Source organism: Entelurus aequoreus, linkage group LG07, assembly GCF_033978785.1.
Source record: "Entelurus aequoreus isolate RoL-2023_Sb linkage group LG07, RoL_Eaeq_v1.1, whole genome shotgun sequence".
Classification (NCBI taxonomy): domain Eukaryota; kingdom Metazoa; phylum Chordata; class Actinopteri; order Syngnathiformes; family Syngnathidae; genus Entelurus; species Entelurus aequoreus.
In genome coordinates, this window is record NC_084737.1 from 22,406,132 (window position 1) to 22,422,927 (window position 16,796).

A 16,796-nucleotide genomic window follows, 5' to 3' on the forward strand; every position below is an offset into this window, starting at 1 on the left:
ATGTGAGCAGCCCTTCCTCCTGTGACGTCACGCTACTTCCGGTATAGGCAAGGCGTTTTTTTATCAGCGACCAAAAGTTGCGAACTTTATCGTCGTTGTTCTCTACTAAATCCTTTCAGCAAAAATATGGCAATATCGCGAAATGATCAAGTATGACACATAGAATGGATCTGCTATCCCCGTTTAAATAAAAAAAATTCATTTCAGTAGGCCTTTAAGTATCAATTTCATTCACATTGTCTGCTCGGCTACAAATGACAATACTTGAGTTATCGTATTTGTATTTAAATTAAGATTCTATGTCCAATCTATTCACAGCAGTGTGTACACTTCCTTTTGTACACATGTTAAAATATGGGACACTCCATGAGGTTTGTATTTGTTTGTATAAGCTAAAGCTTCTACAAGGATGAACACTTGGCAAAACATGCACCTCAACTGTGTTGCCTGTGATGTTATTTTTCTGACAAATACACAACATGTCAACACTCCCGTTTTCCTGGAGAATATCACATATTTTGCCTTTCTTTCCCAGCGCCCATCTGTTTTAATAGTTTTCTGTATTTTCCCCGCATTTTAACTTTCATGAAAAAAATCCCAATACAAAAAAGTCTGGTGCTACCAGAGCAGCACAGCTTCTAGTTCACTCTGCAACACTTAGGCAATACACGAGTGACATAGGGATGGGAGATACAGCCTAAATCGTATATCACAATATTTATGCAGTTTTTTGCGATATACGATATATTATTATGACATATATTTGGTATATGAATGATAATAAAACCATTTCAAAATGCGTTACATAGCTAGGCGCCTAAATTTAACTGATGACGTATGCGGTAACATATTGCACTGTTTCCAGTTATATTACTTTCTGAAAACTATTATTAATCTAATTGCTCATTTACTGTTAAAAGGCATACTGTTAATAGCATTTAATCTTCTGTTGTTTGGATATGTCACATTACGTTTGGGCTATACGACAAATTTGAGTATCCATCCAATACTACGTAGTTACGGCGGCAAAATTAGCCATACCTATGTTCATACTAATATGCTATTATCTAGCCACTTATTTGCTACCTCTACTGATACTATACTTGGTATCGTGACTGTTGATATTTGTATCGATCCGCCCATCTCTGTTTACACTCAAGAGTTTGAGCGTAGCGGTTAGCTATGCTTTTTGTATCCTCCTACGGTGTGTAGTGTGGCATGTTTACCTATTCATTGTCCTCCAGTGATAAAGTTACTTGTAAGAAACCTGGTTTATTTGCATGACACAGCTAGAATGTGTCATTAACACGCATTATCATGATATGGCTACAGTATTAAAAGCTTTATCGTCGGCCAAATTTATATCATTTCCATCGTATATTGTCTATATCGCACAAACCTAGCCTAACACATCTTGTATAATTTTTATTATTGCTATACTACATGTATGCTAGCATGTCTTCTAAAGCAAAACTCACCACCACAAATTATGTATTTTTTTCCACATGATTGTACACCAACATAGGGTGTCAAAAAATAATTGGGTACAATCTGTCAATTTGTTGTCTTGACAATAATGTATAACCCATTCCCAACTGAAGCACTAACCTCTTTGCTGTTTTCGTTTTCCGACTCGCTACTGAAGTCTTCCGTATTAAGGTTCTCAAAATCAGACTCCCCAACAGCAATGGGCACACAGACGGTCAGGTTCGGGTTGTGGATGAACGACATGTGGTCCTCGTCGATCATGTACTTGCCCACACTGCTGCCAATGCCGCTGGTGGTCCCATTACCATTCTTTGCATAGTCCAGATCTCTGTTGATGTCGACCCCAGTGTGGTTGGCAATGCAGTTGAGCTTCTTGTCGTACATGTCGTCCAAAGGCTTCTGCTCATCCTCCATTGGCGGTTTTCTCAACAAACTGGCCATCACCAGACGCATTTTGACTTTTGACCACGCAATACCTTTCTTGATGCGTATGACGGAAATCTGCAGGTTGTTGAGCTCCCCGTCGTCGTCTGTTGCAGCCAAGTTGTCAGCGCTGAATGAGCTCAGCAGCAAGGCAAGGAACAGGTTCAACACCTTTGCAGCAAGACGAAAACTTAAGCTCTGTCAATATTAGACAGCATTTCTCTTGTGAGGATACTCACCACCAAGTTACCGATGACCATGACCATCATGAACACGATGAGGCACATGCCCTGGCCTGCCACCTCCATGCAGTCCCACATAGTCTCAATCCACTCACCACACAGCACCCGGAAGACGATCAGGAAAGAATGGAAAAAGTCGTTCATGTGCCATCGTGGCAGCTCACAGTCGGCGTCGATCTTGCACACGCAGTCTTTGTAACTCTTGCCAAACAGCTGCATGCCCACCACGGCAAAGATAAAGACGATGATGGCCAACACTAGAGTCAAGTTTCCTAAAGCGCCCACCGAGTTACCAATGATTTTGATCAGCATGTTGAGAGTCGGCCATGACTTGGCCAGCTTAAACACTCTCAGCTGGAGGAAGGCGGAAGGAAAGGAAATTAGTCTTTGTAAAAAAACACAGCATCTTTTGTTTGTTGATGTTTTAAGGTTAGGGTTGTAGTGTTTACCAATCGGAACGACCGCAGCACAGAAAGACCCTCGACATCAGCTAGAGCCAGCTCGACTAAACTCAGCGTCACAATGAAGCCATCAAAACAATTCCAGGCTTCTTGAAAGTAGTAATAAGGATCCATGGCCACCAGTTTAAACATCATCTCCCCTGCAAAGATCCCAGTGAACACCTGGCAAGAGAGAAGGTCGAAAACACACAAATGCATTTAGTTCAACATTACTCTTTTCTGGAAGTGCAACGATGTAAAGAATGATGGAGCCGTTCTTTGTGATAGCTAGTCCATTTACTGAGGTTGGCAAACATTCATAATATGGCAGCAATAGCTTAGTCAGTGAGGACTTGACTTGGGGATTGCAGGGTTTAAGATCCACTGAAGATGATAATATGGAACGTAAGCCTGGCTGTTGGCGGGATGCCAGTTTGCTGTGGAACACTGCCAAAGTCACATTCCCCTTATTCTGACATCTCTCCTCCGTGTGCCAACTAGAGTTTTCCCCCAGGGATCAATAAAACATAACATGAAATATCGAATCTGAATAGAATGCAGACACGGGGTCAGGAACCTAACAGTAATACCGCTTTTCAACTGTACTGGTCAATACTGGCTTGGCTCAACTCCACTAATCAGGTTGGCTCTACTTGCCTTAATTTTCCATTTCAACATTATACCATAAGAAACTGCAAATACTATCGACACTCTTGGAAGCCAACCTGACCAAGTATCCATTGGTTACAATGTCAGGTACTCATGTTAAACAATACCAAGGCCTCAAATCATAAGGTCCATGCATTTGGGCGTGAGCTTGCACGCAGTTTTGGATGCTTTTACCCATGGGGTTTTGCAATTTGGCTACAGCGTACTTTTTTGGACATTAAAGAGGATCTATTAGGGTTGTCCCGATACCAATAATTTGGTACCAGTACCAAAATGTATATCGATACTTTTTGATACTTTTCCAAATAAAGGGAACTATGAAAAATGTCAATATTGGCTTTATTTTAACAGAAAATCTTACAATACATTAAACATATGTTTTCTATTGCACTCAAAGAACAATTTTAGAAGGTTAAAATTCATTAAACATATTGGGATTTTCTTGTTGCACTCAAAGCACAACTTACAATTTTCCATATTACATATAGTCTGCCATAATCAAGGATTGGGTTAGAATAGAACAGACAGCTTTACTGACATTGTATTAAATGCTTCATGATTTATGGTTGCCACTCCTGGTCTGTGCTTTAAGAAAAATAAAATTATTAGTAAGTACTAAAGACAAAACTATGGATAAATGTACACAGATAAGCCATGTGGCAGGTAAAACACACGTGTTATAAATAAAACACAAATTGTAGTAATTTGTTGCAAAATTTAGTAATTTCACTTGCATTAGTTGATGCTAATTGGGCATTTTAACTCTATGTCCACGCTAATTAATATTTGGCATCCAGCCAAGCAGCTGTGTGCGCTTCTATGTATCTACATGTGCACAACAGAGGAGCTGATTAACTCATGAGAGTAGCGTATGTGTGTTTGCGAGAATGGCAACGTGTTGGCTGAGTGACGTCAGTGAGTGTGTGGGCGAGTAAAGAGAGAGAGAGGGAGCATGTGCATTGCGCAGTAGAAGGATGAACGGGTCCGGTTGTGTCCTGCAAAACTAATAAAAAAGCAACCAGATTGTTACGAATCAGCGGCCTTGAATTCTGACTGGAAAGCGGAGCTTAGCAGACCGATTGCCAGGTAAAGTGAAGGGTGTTACCCCCGATGAAAACAACCGCCCTGGAAGGAAAGTCTGCCCTGTGCTCCTCGACTACGGTCTGCACCGGAGCCAAACAGCCGGACAGGTGTAACAACTACATTATAACTCCTTTATAACTCCTTGTGCAGATCTGAATGCTTATTATTTAAATGTTGACCTATGTTTGAAGCAAGTGTGGTAATACTAATCGCCACATTTGGCGAGGTGTGATTTAAAGCAGAACTTGCAGCGCGGTGCATCCCTGTTTAATGCGTCACTTTTATCAATAGTTTTGAAGCCCAAATACCTCCATATTGTGCTTCACACACCCTCTTTTGCAGTTTTTTGCCATTCTTTCTCTCCTCGATGTTATTGCTTGTATGCACTTTGTGTGTGCGTTTTGACTCACTCAACATTATGCGCCCCGGCTCTGTAGTCACCGCCGCACAGCGGCATTCAGATGGAAGAACGGTACCGGTACTTTTCAAAGGTAGTATAGTACTGATTTAAATTAATTAGTATCGCGGTACTTTATCAGTACCGGTATACCGTACAATACTAGGACCTATTATTTTTTTACTTATTGGTACTTGTTTTTGGGATCTGCATAAATCCCGATAATTTGAAATTAAACCATAGAGGCATGGCAGAGATTTTTATAAAACAAATATTTCTTTCCTTCATACATCTTTTAAACGAGCTGTTTGGAATTTGCCCAATTTGTGACGTTTTTACCAAGTGTGACATCAGCAGGTATCTCCACATATGGTAGAGGTTTACCGAAGAGTTTTGTGCGAGTCCGCTATTGTAGTTCAAAGTTGTAGTCACTAAGTTCCTTCTTTTTCTCTATCCTCTTATTGTGGGGCAGACTGGCGAGTACATGCACATGCATCATCCGCTGTGGCCATTTATAATAAAAAGTAGCATATAGTTTGAACTTTTGTCAGTAGCCTCGTTATGGAAGCGCTAAAAACTAAAAACTGGCTGACGGGGAGAAGATGCACTCGAAGTGGAGGCACATAAATAAGAACACCCACAAAACGTTGCATACTGAAGAGATGGTCAGAAAGCGGCTTGAATGTGGTCTGTAAAACATGATCTATGCAAAATTTTGACCAAAGCACCACTATTACATGTTATGTAGACTACAAGGAAGTGTTTTAAAAATCATAATACGGACCTTTTAAGTAAAGGTATCAGCCGGTCGGCATGCAGTGACATAAATGCTGGTAAAAGCTTAATTTTTATGCACCTCTGTACTCTGTAGTCTATATTGATCAGAGAGTGTACCTAATGTGACCGGGTGAATTTATATAATGTTTATGAAGTTTAAAAAAATAGGGGTGTTGTTCGTTTTCCAGATATACATTTAACAGTGTACACTTTCAGAAAATAAATTATGATACTTTTGGAGAGGATGGGACGTGGTTTCATTTGCAATCTGAGAATGCCTCCACAAACGAACATCTTAAAGACAGATGGGTTACAAACAGGACTGTGGGGCAAAATGTTTGCATAATTTACACCAAAGCATATCCAATAGTTACTATCTATCAGGGATGTCAAACTCAAATACAGAGTGAGCTAAAATTTAAAACTGAACAAAGCCGCGGGCCAAGGTTGAACAAATTAACCTTTTAATAGGGACCCAAACAAGTTTTGCATTGAATATTGAACAAGCAAGGCTTATATAACTTTATAGTGACATGCAAAATCGAGTTTCAAATAATAATAATAATAATTAAAAAATATCAATGGCATATCAAATACAATTTAAATAAAAATTGAATGCCTCTTTTCTATTTGCAGCCTTCTGAGGTAAATATCAACATTAACTTTTTCCACAGGCTAATAAATTTGAAAATAAAATAACAATGAATAAACCAACCATTCAGGACTTTAAACTGCTTAGTTTGCAACACACTGATCTAATCTGATGTGCCCAAGCCAGATACCTGGCATCTTTTCTTGGATGCTAGTTCATTAATGTCAGGGCTCAGGCTTTGAGCTGGGGCAACCTTCATTATCGAACGAAGGTGTTCATCAGTCATTATATCTCGTAGTCCACCCGGACCACAGTCTTGGGGGCGTGCCTTAAAGGCACTGCGTTTAACGTCCTCTACGAGCTGTCGTCACGTCCGCTTTTCATCCATTCTAACAACGTGCTGGGCCAGTCACAAGATATGTGCGCCTTCTGTACGCACACACACGTGAATGCAACGCATACTTGATCAACAGCGATACAGGTCACACTGAGGGTAGCCGTATAAACAACTTTAACACTGTTAGAAATATACGCCACACTGTGAATCCACACCAAACAAGAATGACAAACACATTTCGGGAAAACATCTGCACCGTAACACAACATAAACACAACAGAACAAATACCCAGAACCCTTTGCAGCATTAACTCTTCTGGGACGCTACAAAATACACCCCTGCTACCACCAACCCCCCCCCCCCCCCCCCCCCCCCAAAAAAACTGTGAGAACCACTCAGCAAGACCCCAAAAAAGTGCTTTAAATGCAGATTAAAATCATCATAGTGAATACCTCAAACTATTGTGTGCAATATAGCTCAAACTGTACTTAAAAATACTTCTGCGTTTTCTTCTGGACACAGTACACGAGTTCAACTATTGTTAACAGTGGGAAGGTTAAAGTTGATTTAGCCGAGCTATAATTCAGGCAACATCTCGAAGCAGCTCATCGATCAGGTTTCATGAAATATTAATACAGGCCTCCCACTAGTCAGCCAACCAGCGGCGAGACAAGCTTGCTCCACTATGGCAACACACAAGCACCCAACCAGGGGGGGAATGTAGCAAACGTGTGAGCTTATAAAGAAACACAGAATGTATTTTCTTCCATTGAAGTAACACTTACCAAATTGCCCACAGACAGCATATGCTCAAAGTCAGGGGTCATGGGGTAATGCTCCATGGCCATGAAGAGCGTGTTGAGGACGATACAGATGGTGATGGCCAGGTCCACAAAGGGATCCATGACGAACTGGTTCATTGTCTCCTTGATCTTCAACCAAGTGGGGGAGCATTCCCATATAAGGAATGTGTTAGAAAACTTATACCAGCATGGCGGACACTTGCGCTGGGCCTCCTCCAGTTCTGAAGAAATAGCGCGGATAAAAGGTCACAACCAAACATACTTGTGTGCTTGAAGCAAACTGCATGCAGAGGTCTTAAATGATATACGATTTGTATGTATCTGATACTGCTGGGCTATGCAAAGCAGATAAGCAGGAAATTCATCTCAAACTAACCAACCAATGAGAGCAGCCCTAGTTAAAGAATAATGAGAAAGCAGGTTAAAAAAGCTGGGTTAAAGTGGCAGTACCCTCCACTAGTGTGTTGGTAATGACGCTCATGACACTGTTGGCCCGCTCTTTCCGCCCAAAGGAGGTATTGAGCTGGTCCACAGACACCATCAGGGAGCCCGACAGCTTCTTCTTCACCTCAACCTCAGTAGTTGGCTGTCAGGAGGAGAGGAAGAATCAAGCACCCATGGAGAGGACATGAACACCATCCCACATTGCCACCGGTGGTCGGCGGAGGGAAGTGCACAACAGCATTGGCAGCTAAAAGTAGTCGAGTTTGAGATTACTGTTGGCAGGCATCGGGGCATGTGTCATTCGTTTTTCTCAAAGCTGGTTAGAGGACGTGTTTTGGATGCTGTAAATGCATGCAGTTGAGTTCTGGACTACTTATGCCATTTATAAAAGAGTGTCCGAATTAGATTAAATGTGTTCTGTGTCTACAAGAATATATTTAGGGCCTTGTAGGCATGGTAGAGGCACTATTGCACTGCAACATAATATTTGGATTGCAAGCACTTTTGCTTGCAAACTAATTTCTACTTACTATAGTTTACAATACTATAATTTCAATTGCACAAACTGAAAAGAGAGAAAATGAAGGCGAGTCGTTCAAGTCAGTCCAGTTGTCATGCATTAAGCATGCTCCAAGTCAAAGAGAAGGAGAGGATTCTACAGACAACATATCCATTGTCCTACTTACAGTATTAGGCATGCTTTTTTTGCTCTACATCTACCATGCTAACTATCATCAACATCACACTACTACAGTAATTCAGTTTGCTAACGTTCATCAGGGACAGTTTGGAAAACAGAGAAGGGCTGAGACAAACAAGGAGCCCTCCTTTGCTTTCTTAAATCCTATTAATATCCATCAGATAGGATGTGTGTGCGTTACTTTCCAACTGCTACGGGATGTGGTCTATGCATTAGGGAAGCAGTTAAAAATGTCTCCTCCACCACCTACTGTAGAGCTACCCACACAGGCTCGCAGAGGCCCTGAATGCCTAAAGGAGGAACACATTGACACACTGGAGCAAGATAACTCATCTTTGTATGCTGTTTCTCAAAATTAATAGTGTTTGTCACTTCTGTGGAGATGTCACCTGAGAAGCAATGAGCATTTTCTTTGTTTTGCTTTGTAAAAGTATTTTGCACAGTACACTGACATATATAAATTAATTAGTCCAAGAAAAAAGTGCCTGAAAGTCAGCGATAGACCTAGTTTTACTAACCCATGAAATGTAGGGCTGCCTTCAGTATGTTTACAAGGAGATGTATGTATAGTATGTCTCCATCCTTAACTTTACTATGGAGGGCAGCATACACTGCAGGAGTAGGGGGTCGGGAGGGGACGGGCAGGGCGAGCGCTGAGCCAAGAGATACATACGGGCTTGCAAAGATGACAGGTCAGAAAGAAAGGAACGGACGAGAGGGACGGAGGGGCCATGCCTAGATAGGTCTACTCATTGCCTTCCTTACACTGTCGTCGGTAGCTGCCTTATCTATTTTCACCTCAGGCAGAAGGCGTCCACCGGGCCCAGGGCCGATGAGGGACACCACGCCGTTGCAATCCACTGTGCTGTTCCTTTTGCCGTGGTAGCCGCTGTAGCTGCTTCGCCGGTATGGGCTGAACAGGGATCCCCGGCGCTCCTCGCACTCCTCCACCGTGCTGTGTTCATCATCGGCAAACTCATTTTCTGAACCCACGTCCTTACCGCGGCCCTTGAAACTGAAGATGCTGCTCTTGCTGTTGTGGCGTGACAGGAAGGGCGAGCCGGGTATGCTGAGAAGGGACTAGAAGGGAACAGAGAGGAGATATATGAGTGAAAAGAAAATGTGGGAACTTTTGAATTACAATCACTTGCATTTCGAGCAACAGGATGAACACCAACACAGAGTTGTTAGCACAACAATGATCAGGCCGGAATGTGCCTTCTTGAAATATGTATTGCATAGATACTGCCCAAGGTCCAAAAACATACATTTTTGGTTAATACAAGTCTATGTCTTGTGTGAATGTGAGTTTGTGTGTTTGGCAGGTGATTAATTAATTATCTAGTTACAGTGCGTCATGCTGCTGCTGATGTCATTCTATTTTAAAAAAAACAAAAAAACACTGCTTGATGTCGGCTGAGAAGTGCTCCCGCAGGCCCCAATGACCATGAATAGGTTAAGCCGGGGATATTCAAATAAATTGTTTTGGGGGGCACATTTCCAGAAAACTAAGGACTGCGGGCCCGGACTCGTTGCCACTAGTTGAATAGACAAAATAATAGAAAAGTTAGGACCTCAAATTAAACCTTGAGGAACACTACTAGTATGACTAAAGAAGTTGAACAAATGACTACTGACTGCATCTAAAGCAGGGGTCTCAAACTCAATTTGCCTGGGGGCCACTGGATGCAGAGTCTGGGTGAGGCTGGGCCGCAAGAAAATATTTCTTAAAAAAATTATTTTTAAATGTCTTTATTTTTATTTTCAACACAAAATCAAATCAAAATATAAATGAACAAAATGAGAATTAAGTAAATAAATCAGTCATAAGTAACAACAAGAGAGGAGAAGTCTAGCAAAACTCCTAGCCATTATGGACAACACCTCCCACCCACTACACTCGGACCTTGCGGGGAGAATGAGCACGTTCAGTGGAAGGCTCAGACTCCCAAAATGCAACACGGAACGACACAGGAAGTCCTTCATACCGACAGCCATCAGACTGTATAATGCATATGTTCCTTGACTGCACTTAAATGTAAAGTATATGTAGTATATTTAGTATATATTTATATTATTTATTATATTATATAGATAATATATTATATATATTATATTATTTATTGTTATTCTTGTCTATTGTGAGCGAACTGTGGTGCTGAATTTCCCCCAGGGATCAATAAAGTACTTTCTATTCTATTCTAACAATAATAATTTGATTTCTCCAGTCAGCAACAATGTATACACATACACATAATGTGCAACCTGGTTCACTCTTTCATCTCCCTGGTATTTTGCATACTCCTCAGCATGTCTAGATGTATAATGACGTTTTAAATTGTATTCGTGTGCACTGCAACTTTCTGTGTGCACTGCAACTTTCTCTGTGCAAATAAGACACGTCGGGGTGCCCCTGTGCTCAACAAAGAAATATTGTATCTCCCACTTTTCCTGGAATTGTCTTTGCTCATCACTAACCTTTCTCTTCACTGCACGCTTTGAAAAAGACATGTTTGGGGTTGTAGAATATATTTCTATTTAACCGATGCACGGAGAATAATGTTATTTCCGCAATGTGTGTCGTTTAGGCTCGCTGTGGAGTTTACAGTCACGGTAGGACAATTAGGCCCGATCACGACTAACGTGTTACACGTCCGATTCGCCCAGCGACTCTCTGTCGGAGTATCAGCGCTGCGGTCCAGTGCACCACACTTTTGTATTGTCGCTCGCTCCTTCGGAAGCTACCGCACCGCTCGTCTCCCCCGTCCGGACCGGCGAGAACGAGAAAGACACACACACAGTGACAGAGAGCGAGAGAGAGAGAGAGAGAGAGAGAGAGAGAGAGAGAGCGAGAGAGAGCGAGCGAGCGAGGGAGGGAGGAGAGCGCGTGCGGGTCTCGTGGAAAAGCAGCAAAACGTTTCTCTGCTTGCATCACGCAAGTGACGTCAATGTTTTGCCCTCGAGAGCCATATACCACACCATGATTGGTAGATTCCTTGTAGCCCGGAAGAGTTAGGGCTACAAGGGATTCTGGGTATTTGTTCTGTTGTGTTTATGTTGTGTTACGGTGAGGATGTTCTCCCAAAATGTGTTTGTCATTCTTGTTTGGTGTGGGTTCACATTGTGGCGCATATTTGTAACATTGATAAAGTTTTTTTTATACGGCCACCCTCAGTGTGACATGTATGACTGTTGACTAAGTATGCATTGCAGTCACTTACGTGTGTCTGTTGAAGCCGCATATAACATGTGACTGTGAAGGCACATTGTTTGTATGGAGAAAAAGTGGATGCTAAACCTCGTGCCCTTAATATTGTTGTCCTCAATATTGTTGATGGTGAAAATCGGGAGGGTTGGCAAGAATGCTTCAGCTCCGCACACAACGCTGTCAAGCGCCATTCATATAAAACTTGCGGGCCGCACTAACATTAAAAGTTCATATTAAGGTGGGGGCCGCACAATAACGTGCGGCCCGCGGGCCGCATGTTTGAGACCCCTGATCTAAAGTAAACAAATTACAGCAACACCTTAATACATAAATTACATTATGGGAAAAATGTGGAATTCCCGAAGAGGAGAGGACTTACAAGGGTGCCTTCAGGAACACCTTGGTTAAGTAAATGAAACGTTTTGATTCGAGTGTTCTATGTTTGCTAGCATGGTTAAAATGTCATGTCATCTCCGAGTTCCTCTATACAACAGGAGTACTCTAGTGGTTATAGGAGAGACGTTTGTCTACCAAGTTTTGAACTGAACTGGTGTCATTCCCCGGCCAGAATTGGCCCCTGGGCCGCCAGTTGAATAGCCTTGGGTCAAGTAATATACAAAAAGGATGAATGGATGGGTCTTTGTGGTGTAGGACTGCCTATAGAGAAGAGGTGAAGGCACTGCCAGACCACTATGCAAAAAACAACCTCATTCTCAATCCCACACAGACCAAGTAGCGGATTGTTGATTTCAGGAAAAAAAATCACTGAGCCCATCCAGCCCATCTACATCTTGGGAGAGGAGGTGGAAAGGGTCTCGGAGTCAAGTTCCTGGGCGTGAACATCTCAAGCAACATGACCTGGAAAAGCAACACCACTGCACTCCAGAAAAAAGGTCAGCAAAGACTGTATTTTCTGAGAAAGCTGAGGAAAATAGATCTGGCTGATAACCTGCTCCTGTCCTTCTATCGCTGCTCCGTTTAGTCAATACTGACCTACGGCATCTCCGTGTGGTTTTCTAGCTGCAAGGTGGCAGAGAGAAAGAGATTACAGGGGGACATAAACGCAGCCCAGAGGATCACTGCATGTCCTCGTACATTACTAGAGGACCTGCATAAGAGACACTGCAACAGGAGAGCAAACAGCATTCCCAAGGACTCATCCCACCCAGGTCACCACTGGCTTGAACTCTTGCCCTCAGGGAGGCGCTATAAGACCATCAAAGCAAGGACAAATAGACTGAAAAACTGTTTCTATCCTAGAGCTGTTATTGCCCTAAACTCTGCACTTACCTGAACACTCACCACTTTATTACTTGCTTACCTCTGATAAAGATCTACTGTGAAACATGTTTTTTTACATTTTATTATGTTTTTAAATTTTAAATTGTTTTATTATTGTTGTTGTCTTAAGACTATTTTATGTAGGTTTGTTTTAAAAGCTCTGAGCTGGATTGCTGTCCAATTTTGTTGTTTCCATACAATGACAATAAAGGTATTCTGATTCTGATTCTGAAATTAAATGCAACCCGTCATGCAGTTCTCCCTAGGACGCACGGTCTGCTTAAGCATCACGTGACTTAATAAACAAGAGGGGGGAAATTGGGTCAGTGATATCTGACATTTGCCAGGGTCACACAGAACAGCCAAAATAGCATTAGGGAGGAACATGAGTCATGATGACAACAATCTGTGCTGCTGCCAACTATCGATCCAGCTTTTAATAAAACCTCACAGCAGATAAACAACAGCTCAGCTGAAATCACGTGTTTTGGCAAGAGTCGTTGCTGAATGTAAAGTTAACAGAGATTTGCAAGCAAACAAGCCACTTTACATAAAGCCTGCATGTCTTGTTTTGCAGATTGGTGAAACCCACACTATACACAACATGAGCGATGGCGGAGCCAATGTCAGGCCTTCGCAAAGCTGCAGCATTGCACCTTCTAAAACATTCATGTAATCACTGTGAATTACTCAGAGCCTGAACGTGTGCTACAACACATGTGGTCAATATGTGTTCTTTTGTTTGCCACAACATACTGTCACAACACTGTCAATATGAACCACTGATCAATTAAAGGGGCTGTTTGCAACCTTTACGCAGATGCCTACAGGGCGCTAACTTTCCAAATGTTTTAAGCATTGTTTTACGGTTTCGAACAGTAATGACGTAAAGTACGTAGAGTAAGCTTTGTGTGTTGTTAGCTAGTGATAGCGATTTTGATAGATAATTTTAGCAACAATATGACTACAAATTGTGAAAAATATAGACATTTATAAACTATATATGATCTTTTAAACCACTAATGGTAACATGAGCTAGCCGGTGATGTTCTTGTTATATTTTCATTATATTATATTATATTATTGTCGCCATAACATCTGCAATCATGAGCTACTTCACATGCAATATTACTATCCGAAACAACACATTTAAGACTATTTTGACAAAACTTAAATTGTTAATGGGGTTTCAGTGGGGTTTTTTCATACTGTACATTTTAGAAAAAACATTTTACAACCCCCAAAACATAACATTTATCCGTACTTCTGAGAGTGCTTCATTATTTCTATTTAATTCAATTATTTAAATACTTTGGGAAATTATATAATATTAGACAGAATCATCCTGCAAAATTGGGGCATACAAAGCAGTAAACACAGGGTCACCACTCCCTATACGCAGATCCCGCACTGTGCATAGGGCCCCTAGATCCTTGGGAGGGGGCCGGTTTTGCGTGAAGAAGCAAATGTAAAATGTCAATTTATGAATGACATAAATGTCAATTAATGAATAAGAGAGCATTTCATATGAAATTTTTGCCGCAAACAAATTCTCAGCCCTTTTCTTCTCAGTCACTGATAGGATAGGTAGATAGAATAGGATTTCCTGATCATTGTCACTGTCTCCTGTGGCGTGCAACATTAATGCTGGTCTAACAAAAGACAGACATACTGGGTTCGATCCCCAGTTGACATTGTGCCAGGAATGATTGCACATTTATGTTTTAATTAAGTTAAATTTGTTATTTTGCACCTTAAGTTTGATTTTTTTTAAATACAGTCGCACCAAAACTTATGAAAACAATTAGTTCCCCGACTGAGCTCGTAACTCTAAACACTTTTATCTGAAATCAGCCCCACCCATTGAAATGAACTTAAAACAATTTAATCCATGCTTGGCCATCCCCAAACACCACCTTTTTACATGGAACATGCATTTTAAAAAGAAAAACTAACTTTTAGATAAGAAATATGGTTTGAAAAATAATGCAATACCATCTACTATAAACAACTACCGTAGTTTTATTAAATGTATTTAAACATTAAAATATTTACCTGCTTATTCTTCAGTTTATAAAGTCAAGAGACAGAATTAAATGAAACACATCAAACACAGCATCGGCAGCTTCTCCATATTTTCATGGATACATTTTCGTCTTTTGGACCTTTGTGGCTGCATGCTGCACAAGCTCGCTCGATTCTTGTGATACAAACTGATGGTGCTGCGGTCGGGCTGACTCGCTCGGTCAGCTACGTGGTAGGACATGTTTTTAATGGTTTGTTTTTCTGATTCGGTTGACTTTGCACTAACTTTCACAGTTCCGGTGGTTGGTACTTCTAAGAGGAGGTTAAGGATGTCCAGATCAACATTTTTGGCCTCAGATGCTGTTAGATTTTGAGTCTAGATCTGATACTAGGACAACAGATAATAGAACCGAAAAATTTTTATTGTACGAAACTAAAGTAAACACAACAACACATTTTTATAAAAAATATCTTGTTAAATTTAGAATTTGCTAGTATTGTCGTAAATCCGATGATACTGAATGCTACATAAACAAAATTAAATGCCTAGTGCACAATGAAACCCAAGACAAAAACTCATTCTAGCTTTAATTTAAATCATTTGGGTTTTGCCCTCAAAGCCCTCCTGCATCCAGAGACTTAATCCCTACGTAGCAAAAACAATCAAAAAACGGGCAAAAAAATTATTTTGTAATAATAAGTAGAAGAAAAAGAAAGTGATACTACACTAGGTATCGATAGTAACGACATCTGGATCGATCACCTCTACTTTACATTGACACTTTAGCGGTTAGCTTCTTGTGTCATCCTACCCGGTGAGTGTGTATATTTTCCTCTGGTCCTGGTGGTGAGGATTAGTATCTTGGAAGCGGCTTCGCACTGTGGCTAGACTAGTGGCTAGTTCATTGCAACAGGCTCTCAAATCTGAGCTGATGCTCTAAATAAAATAAAAACAAAATTCTACTTAAGCCTCTAATTCACAGATCCAGCAGTTATTGACCTACGGTATATATATTTGTCCCACATGCCTCTGGAGTGACGTATAAACTACTGTACCTTTGTTACAGCTTTGATACTATTCAAAGGTGGAAAACTTTCCTCAAACCGGACACAGGAAAAAACCAAGCAGTGTAGAAGAGGTTATAGAAAGAGTTTTTTTTTACCTGGTTCATAATGGAAGACTTTCGTCCCAGACGGTTATCAGGAAAACGGAAACGACTCCTCTTGCTGCCGTCGTCCGACTCTGACTTGACAAACTTCTCACTGTCACCTTTCTCCTTTTCTTGCTCCTTCTGGCGCCATTTCTTCTTGCGGTTGCGCCGCTCTTTGGCACTCTTAGAGCTGAGCTTGGACATCTCCGAGGAGCTGCACGAGAGGCGCCCACCTCCTTCGTCCTCTACCACATCCTCTGAGACTGTTCCCGCCGAGGTTGCCATGGCAGCAGTCTAACAGTAAACATCAACAATGGCTTAATTAACACAGGGGCATCCAAAATGTTTACATCTTTTTGGATACAAAAAAATGTAAAAAGGAAATCTACAAAAACATTTAAGTTGAAAACTAAAAACGTATGGTTATTATTTTAATAAAGTTATTTTTTACTTGAGAATATTTTTCTGTTCAGAAATTCAAAGAACTAACTCTAATTGGACTTAATGAAATAATAATGTGCTAAGTAAAGTTGCTAACTCCCTGAAAAATAAGGGTTACCTTTTTGGCATTGCTAGATGACTTGATTTTGATAGTTTAGTTGCTTTTTTATCGGTGTAAAACTATTATTATACATTGTGACTCAAACCTGAATCTGATTAAATGCATGTTTTGGAATAATACAAATACATGGAAAACAAATTGTTAAAACATTTTTTTTTTTTTTTTTTTAAACA

At 40.9% G+C, this 16,796-nt stretch overlaps 1 protein-coding gene across 1 annotated transcript in view; it reads right to left on the bottom strand.

Annotated features, from left to right (window-relative positions):
• Positions 1-16,796, bottom strand: part of scn8aa (sodium channel, voltage gated, type VIII, alpha subunit a) — a 107,356-nt gene that overhangs the window by 33,159 nt on the left and 57,401 nt on the right. Inside the window, exons 14-20 of the mRNA XM_062052878.1 lie at positions 16,074-16,355; positions 9,162-9,476; positions 7,703-7,838; positions 7,235-7,473; positions 2,603-2,776; positions 2,151-2,507; positions 1,609-2,082 (exon numbers count right to left, since the gene is read on the bottom strand). Coding sequence (XP_061908862.1) covers positions 1,609-2,082; positions 2,151-2,507; positions 2,603-2,776; positions 7,235-7,473; positions 7,703-7,838; positions 9,162-9,476; positions 16,074-16,355 — 1,977 coding nt within the window. The remainder of the gene's footprint in view (positions 1-1,608; positions 2,083-2,150; positions 2,508-2,602; positions 2,777-7,234; positions 7,474-7,702; positions 7,839-9,161; positions 9,477-16,073; positions 16,356-16,796) is intronic.